The 17,801-nt window shown below is 39.9% G+C and overlaps 1 protein-coding gene across 2 annotated transcripts in view; it reads left to right on the forward strand.

Moving 5' to 3' along the window:
• Positions 1-13,019, forward strand: part of tnn (tenascin N) — a 31,656-nt gene extending 18,637 nt beyond the window's left edge. Inside the window, exons 9-18 of one of the 2 annotated variants that reach the window (XM_030752206.1) lie at positions 260-523; positions 2,164-2,430; positions 3,802-4,065; positions 7,723-7,853; positions 8,368-8,506; positions 8,656-8,807; positions 9,258-9,354; positions 9,469-9,633; positions 10,215-10,378; positions 12,104-13,019. In XM_030752206.1, the coding sequence (XP_030608066.1) occupies positions 260-523; positions 2,164-2,430; positions 3,802-4,065; positions 7,723-7,853; positions 8,368-8,506; positions 8,656-8,807; positions 9,258-9,354; positions 9,469-9,633; positions 10,215-10,378; positions 12,104-12,253 (1,793 nt within the window). In that variant the 3' untranslated portion in view covers positions 12,254-13,019. The remainder of the gene's footprint in view (positions 1-259; positions 524-2,163; positions 2,431-3,801; positions 4,066-7,722; positions 7,854-8,367; positions 8,507-8,655; positions 8,808-9,257; positions 9,355-9,468; positions 9,634-10,214; positions 10,379-12,103) is intronic. The other variant, XM_030752207.1, reaches the window with a different exon arrangement.
• The last annotated feature ends 4,782 nt before the right edge of the window (positions 13,020-17,801 follow it).

Raw genomic sequence — 17,801 nt, forward strand, 5'->3', positions numbered from 1 at the left:
TTTAACATTTGATTTCTTTTTACATAAATAAAAATCTACAGGATAGATTAATGTGGAAAGGGCTGTTGGTTATTAAAAGACCAGAGAACTGCTAATCCTCACCATACAGTTTGATCCAAGTTTGACATCTTCTCCATTGCCTCTAACTCCTGGATGCAGGTGCAGCTACACACTGCTGATTTATTTAGTTTTTCTCATGTTTGCACCAGATGTAAGTATGTGTTTTAGCAGTATCTACTAACTACAACTCCCTGTGCAGACCTGGATGCTCCTACTAACGTCTTCACCCGAGATGAGACGGAGTTCAGCTTCAGGGTGCACTGGGATCACCCTCAGGCAGAAATTGATGGCTACCTGCTAACATATAGCTCTTCTGAGGGCTCAAGTGAAGAAATCGTGATTGGGTCTGACAGTACTTCATACATGCTGACTGGCCTGAGGCCTGGGGTCTTCTACACTGTCTACATCTGGGCTGTCAAGGGGAGCAAAGCCAGCAGGAAGATCTTGACACAAGCTGAGACAGGTCTCAGAACTACAACTTTCTGTTCAAACCACAGCATTTAGTCATCTAAATGGCTAATATCAAAGTAAAAAAAAAAAAAAAAAAATCCCATTTTCTTGTCTGTGATGTGATAATATCCTTATATATTTTATGTTAAGTATAATAATACAATAATGTCTAAAAGTCTTGAGGCAACCCCTCAGTTCTTTAATTTTGCTTCCACTGAGCCAGACGTTCCTGTAATTTTTTTAAAAGTTGTCTTGAGTTCTCAAGGCTTCCTTTGTGTTTATTAATAACAGACAACTTAGCAAAGAACTGATTTTAAATTGTATCTTCAGGTTACTAACAGCCAAAAACATATAATTTGTTCCCATTTCTTATTTGATTCTATGAAAAATCCCAAAAATAACACAGTTTGACAGACATAGAATTTTACTTTTGCACCATGAAAAGTGATTCCCGAAGAGCTATTAGCTGGAAACCTGGCATATCTCAGCATGCTGTGCAGTGTGCCCTTAAAACATTTTAAGGAAACTGAACAAGTGGAGGACAAAAGAAGAAATGTCAAGTCTAAAAAAAAAAATCTACAGCAGATGAACAGTATCTGAAAGTCATGTCCTAAGAAATAGGAAAAAAATCCAACAAAGACCTGACACAGGACCTGAAAGATACATCTGGCCCTTCAGTTGATCCATTTACTGAAGGTTCATCAGAAGTGATGGAAAGATGGCAGTAAAAAAGCCATTCTTGTGGAAGGGAAGCAGGGAGAAAAGGCTGAGATATGCCAAATTACACAAGGACAGAAAATCAGTGGCAAAATATTTTATGCAGGAATTAATCCAAATTTGATATTTTTGGTTCAAATCATGATCAGTATGCACGGAGGAGGCCAGGTGAGAGGTACAACAGTGAGAGTCTACAGCCATCTGTAAAACATGGAGACTCTGTCATGACTTGGGACTGCATTTCAGTGAAGTCAAAGCGCTGAAATACAGACAAAAAGGCAAAAATCTTTTTGAGATCTTGCCAATTATGAATGCAGAAAAGTACCATCAGATTTGATCCACCATGCAATACCATGTGGAAAGTGGCTGATTGGTAACAGCTTCATTTTTCAGCATCACAATGATCCTAAACACACTGCCAGTGCAGTAAAAGCATAGCTGGATAGGACAAAACACACAGTGGAACACAAGAAAGCTGCCTAAGAGAGTTCAGACTGTTGAAGAATAAAGGTGGTCATACCACTATTGGCTTTGGTTTGAATGTTTCATGTTTCAATAAATGTTTGCACCTCTTTCCCAATTTCCTAGCAAAACTAAAGAAACAAGGGGTTGTCCAAAAGTTAAAGGCTTAAATTGCAATCAGATAATATTCCTGAAGTTGCTATAACCCTACACAATTCCTCAAAAGATGTTAATGTCAGCTCAAAATCTACCATTGGTCTACAGTTGCCTTGACATACAGTGGCAGCAAATCCATACAATGTGACACCCACAGTTTTCACACTCACCAAACTATTTATCAGCCTACCACTTGCATTTGTTATATTCCTCCACACGTTTTTTTTTTAGATTTAATTTAATTTGTCACCCATCAAATTACTGACAATAAGATGTCATTTTTATCATTGGAGTTTGTGTATTAATATCTTCCTCTAGAACTGGATGCTCCTGCTAACCTCTTAGCCCGAGATGAAACAGAATCCAGCTTCAGCGTTTCATGGGATCCAGTCCAGGCTGATATTGATGGCTACATGCTAACCTACACCTCCTCTGAACAAGGATCTAGTGGAGAAATCCCAGTAGGGGCTGATGGGTCTGATTTTTTGCTGACTGGTTTGAGGCCTGGGCTCCTCTACACTGTCTACATCTGGGCTGTCAAGGGAAACAAAGCCAGCAGGAAGATCTCAACACAAGCTGAGACAGGTGTCAAATGCCAGTTTTGTTAAAACAAATTGTCTGTCTAGTAATTTCATGTTTATTACCCTAGAGCTTCAGATGCCCCATAATTACAACTCTTCTGACAAGACAGCAAGTCAACTTCCTTGTAAACCCTAAAAAATATTCTCTCACATGGTAGACCAATCAGAATCAGCCTGTTTGGTTAAAGCAATAATCCAACATATTCATCCATCAATTCATCCACCTACTTGCCAACTTCTTCTTTGGGTCAATAAGAGGGAAAGCAGCCCCAACATCTTTTTCCTCAATAACTTACCTCAGCTCTTCCTGAGCAGTCATATGCCAGCTCACAGCATGTGCTGGAACAACCCAGCGATTTCCTCTTTCAGTCATGCCTGCAGTGCAAGGAGGCACTCTGGCCTGTTCTTTCCAGTTGACCGTTATGCTCACATCTAGAGCAGTCACTCCATTTATAGTTCTTCTCCAGTCGATGGTCCCTTTCTTCATTTGTGCAGGTTAGCCAGCATACTGGGGAACTTCATCTCAACATCTTTTATTCAACAATATGCTAATTTCAATTGCTTCTCAAAGTCTTTAAGTGCAAGTGAAGCACAGATGGAAGACTTCTCTTAAGGCCATTTTCTATAGTGACATATGCTTTTGGATTCCTTGGATTGGATTACACCCTGGACCTATAACATAGCAAAACAGAGCTGGAACTTTACAAATTCCAAGCTTTACAAGAATATTTGAGCATAAAATTGTCCCTTCATCATGCAGATGCACTGTCAGAATCTTTGATACCAAATATGAATGGCACATTCATTTAATAAGTACTTTACTGTCTGACAGTCAGACAGACAGTTAAATTTTCTTTGTGTGATCCTCTTCACCAGAATTAGCCTGCTGCTAGATTTTTAGAGTCACTGGTCCAGTCTTGATGCTGGTTCTCTAAGTGCTTAACCATGTTTTTGTACTGAACTGGATGTTCCTTTTAAATTGTTTGGCCAGACAAAGAGAGATCATCTTAAATGGATCATCAGACCACATTAAAACAGAATCAGTAGATATAATTTTAGATATGATGAAAACACCGTAAAAGAGAGCTCTTAGGAGCTGAATACTGAAGTTTTCCACTGAAGTCCTGATTTATCATTTCTTTTAAACCACTTGAGGACTGTGAATTGAACACAAACCACCAGTTTTCTAAATGACATTTTTATGTTGCAGTGTATCAGTTTTCATCGTGTACTCACAATCAATATACTAATGCTTGTTGAAAATTCAAGCTAAGTTGTTTCATCCCCCTGATTTAGTGAAAGATGAAACAACAAGCAGTTGTTGTTATGTGCATGAGTAGTGTAGTAAGCCTCTTCTACTAACATCTTTCTTTAGAACTGGATGCTCCTGCTAACCCCTTAGCCCGAGATGAAACAGAATCCAGCTTCACTGTGTCATGGGATCCAGTCAAGGCAGAAATTGATGGCTACATCCTTACCTACAACTCTTCTGAGGGCTCTAGTGAGGAAATCCCAGTTGGGTCTGACACAACCTCTTACATGCTGACTAGCCTGAGGCCTGGAGTTCTCTACACTGTCTACATCTGGGCTGTCAAGAGGGACAAAGCGACCAGGAAGATTTCAACAAAAGCACAGACAGGTCAACACAACATGAACAGGCAGATTTTTTTTCTTTTGGTAATATTAAAACTCTTCTTTCTTATGAAACATTTAAAAAGGTCATTTTTCTTTTCTTGAATTTGCTACAGCCTTGGTTTCTATTCTTAAGTATATTGATGCATTTGGGCAAAGTAACAGGATACTGTCCAAAATTACACTGCTTAAAAAAGTTAAAGGAAAACTCTGAAAACATGTCGGATCATAATGGGAAAAAAATCATGCTGGATATCTATACTGATATGGACTGGGCAATGTGTTGGGAATGAAAGGATGCCACATTGTTTGATGGAAGTGAAAATTATCAACCTACAGAGGGCTGAATTAAAAAACAACCTGAAAATCAAAGTAAAAAAAATGATGCGGCAGGCTAGTCCATTTTGCCAAAAATGTCATTGCAGCAACTCAGAATGGTACTCAGCAGTTTGTTTGGCCCCCACGTGCTTGGATGCCTGACAACAGTTGACGGATGGTGTCCTGGGGGCTCTCCTCCCAGATCTGGAGCAGGGCATCACTGAGCCTGCACAGTCTGAGGTGCAACCTGGTGGCACTGAATGGACCAAAACACAATGTTCCAGAGGTGTTCTATTGGATTTAGGTCAGGGGAGCATCGGGGCCAGTCCATGGTATTAATTGCTTCGTCCTCCAGGAACTGCCTGGAAACTTTCACTACATGAGGCCGGGCATTGTTGTATACCAGAAGGAACCTAGGACCCACAAGACCAGTGTAGGGTCTGGCAATGGGTCCAAGGATTTCACCCTGATACGTAATGGCAGTCAGGGTGCCATTTCCTAGCCTGTCTGTATGTAGAGGTCTGTGCACCCCGCCATGGTTATGCTTCCTCAGATCATCACTGACCCGCCCCCAAACTGGACATTCTGAATGATGTTACAGACACCACAATGTTCTCTAGACCCTTTCACACCTGTCACATTATACTCAGGGCAAAACCTGCTCTCATCTTTGAAAAGCACAGGGCACCAGTGGTGGACCTGCCAGTTCTGGTATTGAAGGGCAAATGCCAATCGGGCTCCATGATGCTGGGCAGTGAGCACAGGGCCCACTACAGGATGTCGTGGTCCTCAGGCCACCTTTCTTATTGTTCACACCAGTGGCCTACTGGAGGTCATTTTGTAGCTCTGGCAGGGCTCATCCTGTTCCTCCTTGCACAGAGGAGCAGATATTGGTCCTGCTGATAGACTAAGAACCTTTTAAGACCCTGTCCAGCTCTCCTAGAGTAACTGCCTGTCTCCTGAAATCTCCTCCATGCTCTGGAGACTGTGCTGGGAGACACGGCAAACCTTCTGGCAATGGCATAAAGTGAGTTGTACTATCTTTGCAACCTCTGTAGGGTCCAGATATCACCTCATGCTACCAGCAGTGACACTGACCCTAGCCAAATGCAAAACTAGTGAAAAAACAGTCAGAAAAGATGAGGTGGAAAACATGTCAGTGGCCTCCACCTGAAAAAAACATTTCTGATTTGGGGGGGTTGTCTCATTGTTGCCCCTCTAGTTCAGCTGTTCTTAATTTTATTAACACCAAAGCAGCTGAAACTGATTAACAACCCCCTCTGTTACTTAAATAACCAGAGCAATATCTCAGAAGTTTAACTGAGTTGATGCTCATACTCTGATTAAAAAGTGTTCCTTTAATTTTTTTGGAGCAATGTAGTTTCTCCTGTTAAAATAGTCTTTATATGAATCTTTATATGAGCCAACTCTGAGCAGTGTCTGCGTGCAAATGCTGAAAATACTGATCCATTTTAAATTGAATTTTATTTACCTGTTTGTGTGTCCACTTCTCTGTTAAGGAGAGAAAGCCAAAAAAAAAAAAGTTTAAAGTTTATGATGGCAAGGTGGAGAATGGCCAATAAATAAACAATGGTGCAGCTCAAATTCACTTTCTTTATAATGAACTGCAAAGTCCAAGGGTCCATTTTTTATGTGTCCGCAATATTGCACAAATGCTACCAGTCAGAATTTCTTAAAATGTGCTGGACAGGCAGAGCACTGGCAGAGGAAGAAAATAGTGGGTTCATCCAAATCAATTAACTTAAAATATTCTTTCTTACTAGGCATGAAAAGCTGCACAGGGCCCGTCAGTACCTTAGCTTAGCAATCAGTCTGAGGTGTTTTCACATACACAAGCTCAGGCAGGCTTTTGCTCTAATACTGTTAAAAAGATTTTCACCTGAGACTGCTGAATTATTACTGCATGTGTCCTTAGTTTTGGGGAACACTAGTTGGAGAAAGGATCACTTTCTTTGAGCAGCTGCAGATGATTCAAACTCCCTGGCTTTCAGGTGAAGAGAGCACAGGGTTGCACAGATTTCCCTCCTATGGAGGTGATTATGATGATGAACAGCATTGGAATAGGCTGTTGTTTCCTAAAATGAGAAATTAATGAGAGATTTTCTTTAGTGACGTTACAGCAGACAAATGAACAGACAGAATTGTCAGACATTGTTATTGGGTTGATGATTTATCTCCACTAGGGTTATTTATTATTCTTCATGCTATATGAACTTTGATTTATTAAATTAACATGAAATTATAAAGTTAGTGTTTGTTTATTTAGAACTAAACCTTTCCGGCTGGAATATGGTTCCCGGAGGCCTAGCCAGGTCAAAGGGTGCACCTCATAAGTTAGTGTTGAGTAAAAAGCGGCAGCACGTGGAGAACAGGTTACAACAAGGGTATCTTTGTGTCTGACAGATGAACTGTAAAATCATCTGGGAGCTGTAAGTGAAAGCTGAATCTTTTTCAATTAGGCAGCAAATGGTTGAGTTTTGGGTGATAAACTGTTCTCATCGTAATTCAACTACAGCCCAGAGTGGCGCTGTGTTCAAATAGGAAAGTTACTGTGTCAAATGATACCATCTGGGACACACAAAGGCACATGTTATTGCATTTGTGACTTTACTGGACCTAATAAAAGGCACTATTATTATGTCATTTAAAGCTGTCTCAAACCAAACTGTTTCACAGACATTTCAGGAGCATTTCTTTCTGCTAATGATACCCAAGGTGCTGCTCAAAATGTCATTCTTCATGCTGTTTTGCCCTTTTATCAAAAAGGTAATTCCTGAATATAAATGGAAAATGGTTTGGGATCATCTTGAGCCTTATGGTTGCATAGGCTTCTCTTAATTTCTTGAGCCATGGGAGGTTAAAGCGCCCACTGTTCTAACAAGCATCTTGGTGTCAGACAAATTATCTCAGCTTCTGCTTCAGGTCAAACCTCCAAAGCATTTAAATAAGGGAAAGGATAAGTGCTGGCTTATCTACACAGGCAAACTGTAACTGTGCAGGCAGATGGTTGTCATCTCTAGTGTTGAGCTTCATGTGGAGAAATTCTGAAAATCTAAACTGCCAATTTAAACGGTAGGAGTCTTAAGCTTTACATTTTATGTTTATGAAGAAAAATAAAGAGCGTTGGATTAGTAAATCTTCAGTGAAAAGCATATAAAGGTATTCTTCATGTAAATTATTTTGTATTCTTCCCAGTTTTAGTGATGGCACCAAAGTCAAAGGAGCACAAAAATACTTTACTTCCCAAACCTGGATTTGATTTTATAAGATGCATTAATGAATAAATTTGCTGTAATTCACTTTGATCTGCACTCCAACCCCACAGACATTGATTCTCCTAAGGACCTGAGGGCTACAGACGTGACACTGGAATCTGCTTCTTTGACTTGGACTCCTCCTCTGGCTGACATTGAGGGCTACATCCTCACCTACAGAGATGAAGAGGGGAACACGGAGGTACCTAGCAATGATGTTTAGCACAAATACTGTTTATGCCATACAGCATGGTATAATACTCAAAAAGTGTAATTTCAAATTGCATATGGACTGACAGTGTCCCGGGTATTATGTTGTGCTCACTTTTAATGTAACCTTTTAATTACAAAAAACAAACTTTGAAGGTGAAGAGTGAATGATGCACAAATCCTCTTAATCTGTACTGGATAAAAGCAGAATATTTTGGAAAACAAATTATCCTAGGATCAGCCTTTTAACTGACATTCATGAAAGAAGGCTGGGGGCTAAATGTGCACGTTAATCTTTGTGGAACACTGACCTCTTGTGGCAACAAACAAAACAAACCTGCTGGAAGTAATCAGCTGTTTTTGTTGTTATTTGTTTTGTTTTGTGTTTTAGAACAAGGATCAAAGAAACTAAACTTGAAATTTTAATACAGTGTCATTACTCATTACTTTGTCTGCCTCGTATATGGCACTATTATATTGAATGTTCTGTTATGTGTTTTCATGAGACTGTTGAAAAGCAGCTTGGAGCCGGTGAACGCAGCTTTGCTGCATCCAGTCTGGAGATGGGGAAGAGGTACATTGTCACCATTATTGCCTACAGGGGGAACATGAGGAGCAAGGTGGTAGAAACCATCTTCAAAACAGGTTTGTGCCACTTCACTTAGCAAAATTCTGTTTATTCTTTTTATCATATTTAATGTTAGATGTTCACTGGGTATCGTCCTGTTGCTCTGTAACAACACATGAGTATGAAATAAGCATTAATAATCTTCCCATCATGTCTCCTTCACTAGTTGGTGTCCTGTACCCCTTCCCCATGGACTGTGTTCAGATCATGAAGAACGGCAATAAGGAGAATGGTGTGTATACCGTCTATATTAACAGTGACCGCTCCACACCAATAGAAGTTTACTGTGACATGGACACCGATGGAGGCGGCTGGCTGGTAGGAATTTTTGACGGATAAAGCTCAAAGTGTGGTCTAACAGTGACAATAATTAAATGAACACAAGCATGTATGTATGACTGAATTGCTCCTAAGCTCCTAAATTTGGAGTGTGAGTGAGTGATAGGATAAGAATTAATCCCACCTGCTTCAGTTTTTATAGAGACTGACCTATATATATATTTTTTTTTCTGTATCATATATATATATATATATATATATACAGTAATGGACAACCCAACCCAGTTTGTCCAATGCTACATTTTTTACTCTCTAAAACGTTGTTCTACATCAACCCTGAAAGTCCAGCGTTGACTGAGTTCATGTCCCTAGTGATAGCACTGAACAGTTATTACTGCTGAAATATTTATGATGGACGTGGTAGGCAACAGTCCAAAGCAAATCATTTGAAAAATTTCTGTAACGTCTACAAATGCTTGCTGCTTTTAGGTGCTTCAGCGACGTAACACTGGCAAGCTGGACTTCATGAAACGCTGGAAGCAGTACATTGCAGGTTTTGGGAACTTAACTGAGGAGTTCTGGATTGGTGAGCACTTCAGTATTTTGGGAAAGGAGCTTTTCTGAAGGCAGACGTAAACATGCACATTTGAATGGCAAACAGATGTCTCCCGTCTTCGTGACATTCTCTATTTTCCCTCAGGTCTCGATAAAATATATGAGCTTACCAACACTCCCACTCAGTATGAGCTGAGGTTCGATTTGGGTCTGGGCTCAGAGAGGGTCTATGCTGTATATGACAACTTTAAGATTGCACCAGTCAAGCAGAAGTTCAAGCTCACTATTGGCAAATACAGTGGGACAGCAGGTGAGTCTTTTGCTTCTTAGCTACAGGCAACATAAAAGGTTGAGACTGTGCAGGCAGCACACGCAGCTTTTAAGAATTATACTCTCTGTGACAGTTAAATAGAATGAGCTATAGTGAAAAGGTGATGGCAAATATAGCAATGAAACAGACAGGGACAGAAAACAGAGGGATTTCAAGCAGGAGGCACCCCACCGGTCAGGCTGTAGGATGCTGAGAAAGAAATGTACACCAACAGTAGTTGGGATATTTGTTTCAGAAACTTACATTCAGTCAGTTATAGACAGTATCTATATAGGGAAGAAAGCAGGGCTTAAGTGGGCTTTGAATCCAGACAGACACAGAAACACACAGCAAGAAGTACGCTGTATCTACATATAATACAGCGTACTAAAACAACATGTGCTGCAAGCACTGAATCACTCTTTGTTTGGCATTATATTAAATTTCTTCCAACAGGGAACACATGAAAAAAAAAGAAGTGGCAAGCAGATCAGCAGTGATATATATTGTGGCTGGAGGAATCTATAACGTGGTCTTTTCAGTAATAATTGTGCAGTAATAATTTTCTTGATGATCACCAGGTGATGCCATGACCTACCACCAAGGCCGGCCCTGGACTACTATTGATTCGGATAATGACCTTGCCCTTACTAACTGTGCCCTGACTCACCGTGGCGCCTGGTGGTACAAAAACTGTCACCTGGCCAACCTCAACGGCAAATGGGGTGACACCAGGCACAGTGTGGTGAGTGAATGAGGCTGCAGCACTTCAGCAGCAAACTGAAGTGCTGCAAACTGTTGGATAGTGAACGATAGCACACACACACACACAAATGCACACACACTCACATATATGTATATACAATATTGTCCAAAAGGGAAATAAGTGCAGTGATTGATTGAAGCATGTAATGCACAAAAATGCACCTCATTCAAATGGCTGAATTACCTCCTCAGTATGCAGTCAAGTTCTCCAGACTCCTGCTAATGACTTATATGTTTGACTCAGGTGTGTTGGATCAGGGACACATCTAAAACCTGCAGGACACAGGCCTCGAGGCCTGGATTTGAGGATCCCTGCACTACAGTGTTATGTCTTACCTTATCTCGTGCCTTATCACAACTCGTTTGGACTTCTGTTATGCACTTTATGTTGGCCTTAGCAACGCTTCACTTACATGCTTGCAGTTAGTCCAAAAAGCTGCTACTCATCTTTTAATAGGTACTCACACATTTCCCCCATCCTGGCTTCCCTCCACTGGCTCATCACTTGTTTTAGTATCTCTTTTAAGATTTTATCATTGAATTTTTTTAAAAAATGTTTAATGAACTAGCACCATCTTATATATCAGAGCTGTTGACACCATACATCCCCTCAAGGCTGCTGAAGTCTGTGGTGATGTTTATTGTTTGGTGTATTTGTGTATTGTATGGCACTTTGTCAAAGCAGACTGAATTGGATATGAGATGGATGAGAAGCAGCTTGTTAAGCATGTTAGGATAGAACCTATTTGCCGTCTATTATTTGTCTAGATGGGCAACATTAAATGTAAACTTTGATGCATTAGGTCATGCTCTTGATACTGACAGTATTATGATAAATGCTCACTTTATTATCCTGGTAGCAATGACCCGGAGACTGTGACCAGTTAACAACTTTGGGTCTTCCGCACAAGACCCATCAGTCGATCTTTATTATTAGATTTTCACACACAAATTACACCGGAGGCTTGTCTCCTGAACAGTTTTCTGGTGCTGAAACTTTTGGATTTCAAAAATCTTTTACTATTTTTATTTACCAATCCTACTCAGCCTGAACTACCACGTCTAACTTTTGTAATTAAAAAATATATCACTGTTATTTAGGATCTTTACTAACCATCTTATAGATAAACAACAAGCAAAAAAAGAAAAAGAAAGCTTACTGGGAGGCTGTTCCCTGGTCAGCAATCAAAGACAACTTCACCCCAGCCCACTTTTACTTGTTTTGTTTTGGATTGTTGGGGTGAAGCAGAAATGGCCAGAATCCATCAGCAGGGATAAGAAAACACATTTCTCACACCAGCTATAAACCATAAGTGTTTTTACCAGGCTGCTCGGGTAACAACAACAACAGTTATTATGTCTAAGGAAGACTGATACTGAAGGAAATGCCAGGGGATTTCTCTGCTCTTGTGGAGATTTCATCCATAATATTGCAGTTGCAGATGTCTCCCACAATGTTTGTCGGCAAAATGCAATAACAGTCAAAACAAGTTTGTACTCACATGAAATGAAGCCAGCGGTAGGTATTTATTACTGCTTGTCATTTCGCCTGTCTGTCATGCCACTTGCCTCTTCCGCGACTCGAGCTCTCCGCTCCCTGTCTCCCTCTTTCATTACGGCTCTCCTGTCTAAACATACGCCATTTCTCCTTGTCCCCACTTTTCCCCAATCTGCTTCTCTCTCAATCTGCTGTTCTTGCTGTCAGGGGGTGAACTGGGAACCGTGGAAGGGCCACCTGACATCCCTTGACTTCACTGAGATGAAGATTCGACCTGTGGGAGCCCTGTCCAGCAGGAAGAGGCGATCACTGGCGGCCCGAGAGAAAAGCAGAAACGTAAAACTCCAAAGGAAATAGAAGAGCACCTGTAACCACATCAGCCCCTGTCAGCATGCCATCACACAAGTTTCTGGTCTTTCTGTGCATATGTACATACGCATGTTTTAATACTCTGACTAGACTAGAACCCTTACTGGGCTGCCTCTCTGTGTGTCTCAATTCTTGGGAAATGTGTACACTTTTTGTGAAAATGGAAAAGCTCATGCAAATATGGAGCTTAATATCTGTTTGTATGCACATTAGAAATTCATAGATTTAGTGTGACTGCAAGAAAGTGGCAAATGAGAAACTTCTTTTGCCTTCTTTGACACAAATGCATTCAGCTCATAACTCGGATCTATTTGCTTGTATTATATCTGCTCATTTCATGTCCTGCAAAGAAATTGAGCGCATAGGAGAAAACAAAAAGTGGCAAAGTTGGTTTGTCTGTTGTTGGTGTTTTATGGATCAGGTGTAGGCTATTACAGTTAGCACCCTGAGTTTATTGATTGTGAAGCCGGCTGGCTTCGTCACATTAAACTGCCACTGTGCCTCTAACACTGTCACATCACATCAGTTTGTGTGGGACAAGGCCGACAATAACAACGGATGGCTGTCTGGAGACGCCAAAGTGCTCCTGCTTTACGTTCAGATGACAGTGACAGCTAATATCCATCAACATGACGTGTTTTTATCAAATAGGAATAGGAATGGAGTTTGTTTGCCCCATCCTCGGAAGCATAATGAGCAAACTCTAGTTTTTCAATCTGGAAAGCTGACAGAAGTTATTAATATTGCTTTGACTCTGACTTTAGTTGATTAGGTTTATATATATATATATATATATATATATATACACACACATACATACATACATACATTTTTATTACAAACCTGGTTTAAGTGACAAGGGCCGAGCACATCAATCAACCTTCTTTCTCCTAATCTGCCAGAGCTGATTTGCAGTCCCCTTCACACATTTTGCATTATCCAAAAAAACTATTATTACTTTTTTTAAAATTTCAGCTAATCCTTAAGATCAGGACTTTCAAGGTCAGAAATGAGGGCGCTCACCAGAGAAACAAAAAGTTGTACACTCATAATTTACTAATTGTATTCTGAAAACTGATGTTATAGCTGCTCTTTCATATTAATGCCACCATTCAGGGAATAAAAATAAAACATTTTTGATACGTGAAGACCTCGTTATTTTCCTCATCTCAGTATGTCTATGACCTTATGGGATATAGTCAAGCAAGTAGTTCCAAAACTTTTTTTTTTTGCTCTGCAGAGTTTAATGAGGTGCTTTGAAAACTGGATAAAGACAGACAAAATATTATATTTGTTTACTACATTTGTTTGTGTCACTGCTGTAAGATGATACATAACAATGCAAAAAACAATCTGCAGCCATTCTAGAAGCTATTTTAAATTGCATTTAGGCATGTAGATATAGTCAGAGATGACCTGCGTTACGAAAAGGAAAGAAAGGTGACCACACAGGGGGATGCTCCTGCCAGCTAAGAACAAAAAAAAAAAAAATGAGGCTACAGTTTTTACAAGCTCACCAAAATTGTTCAATTTTCCCACAGAAGACTGGAAAAACATGTTGCCTGGTCTGATTACTCTCAATTTCAGCTGCCACATTAAGATGGTGGGGTCAGAATTTGGTGTAACCAACATGAAAAGCACGGATCCATCATGCCTTGTATCAACCCTTCAGGCTGCTGCTGGTGTAATAGTGTAGGGGATATTTTCTTGGGCGCCATAGTACCAACTGAGCATCATTTAAATGCCACAGCCTACCTGAGTATTGTTGCTGACCATGCCCATCCCTTTATGACCACAGTGTATCCATCTTCCGAGAGCTGCTTCCAGCAGGGTCACAAAGCTCAAATAATCTCAAACTGGTTTCTTGAACATGACAATGAGTTTAGTGCACTCAAATGGCCTCTACAGTCACCAGATCTCAGTCCAATAGAGCACCTTTGGGATGTGGTGGAACAGAAGAGTCACATCATGGATGTGCCGCTGACAAATCTGCAGAGGAATCTCTGAGGAATGTTTCCAGCACCTTGTTGAATTAAGTGGCCGTTGACTGAGTGTAGCTACCAAATGGCATCTGTCCAAAGAACTCATGGTGGTAGTTGATGAAAAAGCAAAGAATTATCTTCTAATTTAAATCTATTCAGATATTATCCTCTAAAAAAAACTCTACTAGTTATAATTTAATGTAATTTGTTCAGTGTTTATTATCAGATTGTGTTCTGAGTTTACATGGCTCATTTATTAATGTAGCATGAAAGAAGCCTCTTAGTTAAACATGAACCTGCTGAGGCGTTAAATCTGAACTCTGAAACTCAGCTGTTCTTTCTTTAGTACCACGCCACACTTTCATCATACCGAGTTGAGCAACCACATTTGCAGGAACTGATGACTGTTTGCTGTCTGGTCTCAGAGCAGTTTCTCAATTCTCTATCTCATAATCTGCAGACAGAAACAGCCACTGGCTCTCTGTTCAGAAACAGTTTTTTTATCCAGCTGCAGAGAGTGTATGGAAAGGATATAAAAAGGTCATCACACCATTTAAACACAAAAAGATACTGTTGTAAGATATAATCTGTTCAAACAAAACTGGAATGAGAAGTGAGAAAATGATGTTTTTTTTCCAAGTGTTTATTCATCAAAATCAAATAAGAGTTTGAGAAGGCTGCTGCTTAAAATTTTGACAGCAAATATTTCTAGCATAGCAATTCATATCAACTTTGAAATGAAATGTCTCACAAAAGCTCATTGATGCGAGAGGCCTTTTCAGGCACAGTGATTGCAAATTACTTTAAGGAGATTGGTTCCTACCATTGCTTTATGGGGCAAGTGGTTTTCTCAGTGCCAGGATAAACAGAAAGGAGAGAAAGCACACTTTGCCCTGCTTGTTTCCCTCTTTATGTCTCTCCCCTCTGAGTATATATAGTACAGTATAAGCTCACTGACATACACATTTGTCTGTTTTTGACACTTATGCTAGTGTGATGTATTTTTTCCATGAGACAACCTGGTAGTGTAACAAGGGGGTGTTTGTTTAAAGGGGTGGAGTGTGAGCAGTTCATGGAAAGAGAGAAAAACTGAAATTCAAGATAACCAATGTTACACAGTACACGGGAGCTATAAGAAGTTCCAATGACTCATTCTAGCAACTCTGTGGACTTTTTCTTCCTTTTTTCCAGGCAACGTGAATGTTCAGTAAAAGCTCTTTATTAGCTAGGGATCTATAAACCCCCAGTGCCTTGTTTTTCTTGATTGACAATTTTTGAATCTTTAAGCATCCTCTAATTAAAAACCACATTTTCTGGCCTTTCATTCATTTTATTAAAGGATAATATGTACCTGTTCTTAGTTTCTTGTATACACTCAACAGCCATCTGGAAATGCCTTAATTCTTTGTGGCACTGATTCAACAAGGTGCAGAAAACATTCCTCAGAGGATTTTGGTCCATATTGACATGATAGCGTCACACAGTTGCTCCGGATTTGTCAGCTGCATATCCATGATGGGAATCCCTTGTTCCACCACATCCCGAAGGTGTTCTATTGGACTGAGAGCTGGTGACTGTGGAAGCCATTTGAGTGCAGTGAAATTACTGTCATGTTCAAGAAACCAGTTTGTGATTTTTTCAGCTTTGTGACATGGCATACTACCCTGCTGGAAGCAGCCATGAGAAGATGGTACACTGTGGTCATAGAGTGATGGACATGGTCAGCAACAATACTCAGGTAGGTTGTGGTGTTTAAACAATGCTCAATTGGTACTAAGGGGCCAAAGTGTGCCAAGAAAATATCAGCCGCACCATTACACCTCCACCAGCCTGAACCCTTGATACTAGGCATTGTGGATCCATGCTTTCATGTTGTTTACACCAAATTTTGACCCTACAATTTAAAGGAATGGAGACTCATCAGACCAGGCAATGTTTTTCCAATCTTTGATTGTCCAATTTTGGTGACTCTCTTCAACTTATAGCCTCAGTTTCCTATTCTTAGCTGGCAGGAGCGGCACCCAGTGTGGTCTTCTGCTGCTTCAAGGTTCGACGTGCTGTCTATCCAGAGATGCTCTTCTGCATGCCTTGGTTGTAACAAGTGGTTATTTGAGTTACCGATGCCTTCCAATCAGCTTGAAGCAGTCTGGCCACTCTTCTCCTATCCATGGTGCCAACAAAGCATTATCACCCAGGTAACTTCAGCAGGTTGTCTTGACTATGTCTACATGTCTTAATGCATTGAGTTGCTGCCATGTGATTGACTGGTTAGACACCTGTTTGTCTGAGCACATATCCCAATCTATCTAACAGATTAAATAACTTAAGTGTAACAATTTACATTTAAGAATACTTTCACATACTATTTAAATGTGTTGTCATGAATGTGTTACAAGTTACCTGCAAGTACTCAGAGATGGAGAAGTGCTCACTTGAAATGCCCTGTCATCACTGCAATTTTTGTGTTTCATCACGCCTTGACAAAGTATACACTTTGTTGTCAACAAAATGGTTACACCTCCTGATGGAAAGCAAGGTGCCTGATATATATATATATATATATATATATATATATATATATATATATATATATATATATATATATATATATATATATATATATATATTTTTTTTTTTTTTTTTTTTTTTTCACATCCCTGTGAAAAAGTAGCAAGTTGTCAAAGATAGTTCCCAAAGACACCTCAGGCTTTAAAGGACATGTTTACATGTTGAGATCCGAGTTATGTTAATACTCTGACAACACCAAAACTCAGGATCCGTGAGATGTAACGAATTTGTACAAAGTGCATGTCTTTTGTCAAACATGAATTGCTCCTCGAGCCAACCGGATTACATGCATCAAAGGTTTCTTAGTTACGGCTTTCAAATCGATGATGAAAATTATATGTTCATGAAGATCACTGCAGGCAGAAGTGCTTATTAATCGCTTTGCTTCAGCAGCTTTCATTTGTGTTTGATTACAGATTGTACCTAACTAAACAATGGTCCAGCCCTTTAGTTGTGATTTTGCTGCAGTTTCTTGCAGTAAAGGTGGATGGTTGTTGCAGTATGGAATCATTCTCTGCAGGCATCATTTTCTATGTTTATGCACCACAGCAGGCATCATATTCTATGTTTATTTTATCCTCACATTTCACAGTCCATCATACTTCCTGTGGTCTCTGCAAGCATGGTGTGTTGACACGCCACAAAAGTGATCAAGAACTCTGTTCTCATTGGCATGCATATGTACTCCAAGTAAACGGATTGCTTGTATGCACATTGAATTTTTGTAAGCGTACTGTCCTGGCAGCCACACGGAATGAAGAGGCCTGTACAAACGAAAACATAATGACTTTATGTCGAAACCTAAAGGCTCCGTTAACTTCAATTTAAATTAGAAATAGAAAAATGAGATTCCACAAAGCTAGGAAAATACTTTATTTCTCTCCCTGTCATCTCCCATACTGTGCTTTATATGCTTTATCATTGTATCTCTATATATCATGATAAATTATGCATGCAGATCAACCAACAAAACCCAGCCATGCACA

The sequence above is a fragment of the Archocentrus centrarchus genome, chromosome 17 (genome assembly GCF_007364275.1).
Source record: "Archocentrus centrarchus isolate MPI-CPG fArcCen1 chromosome 17, fArcCen1, whole genome shotgun sequence".
Taxonomy (NCBI): domain Eukaryota; kingdom Metazoa; phylum Chordata; class Actinopteri; order Cichliformes; family Cichlidae; genus Archocentrus; species Archocentrus centrarchus.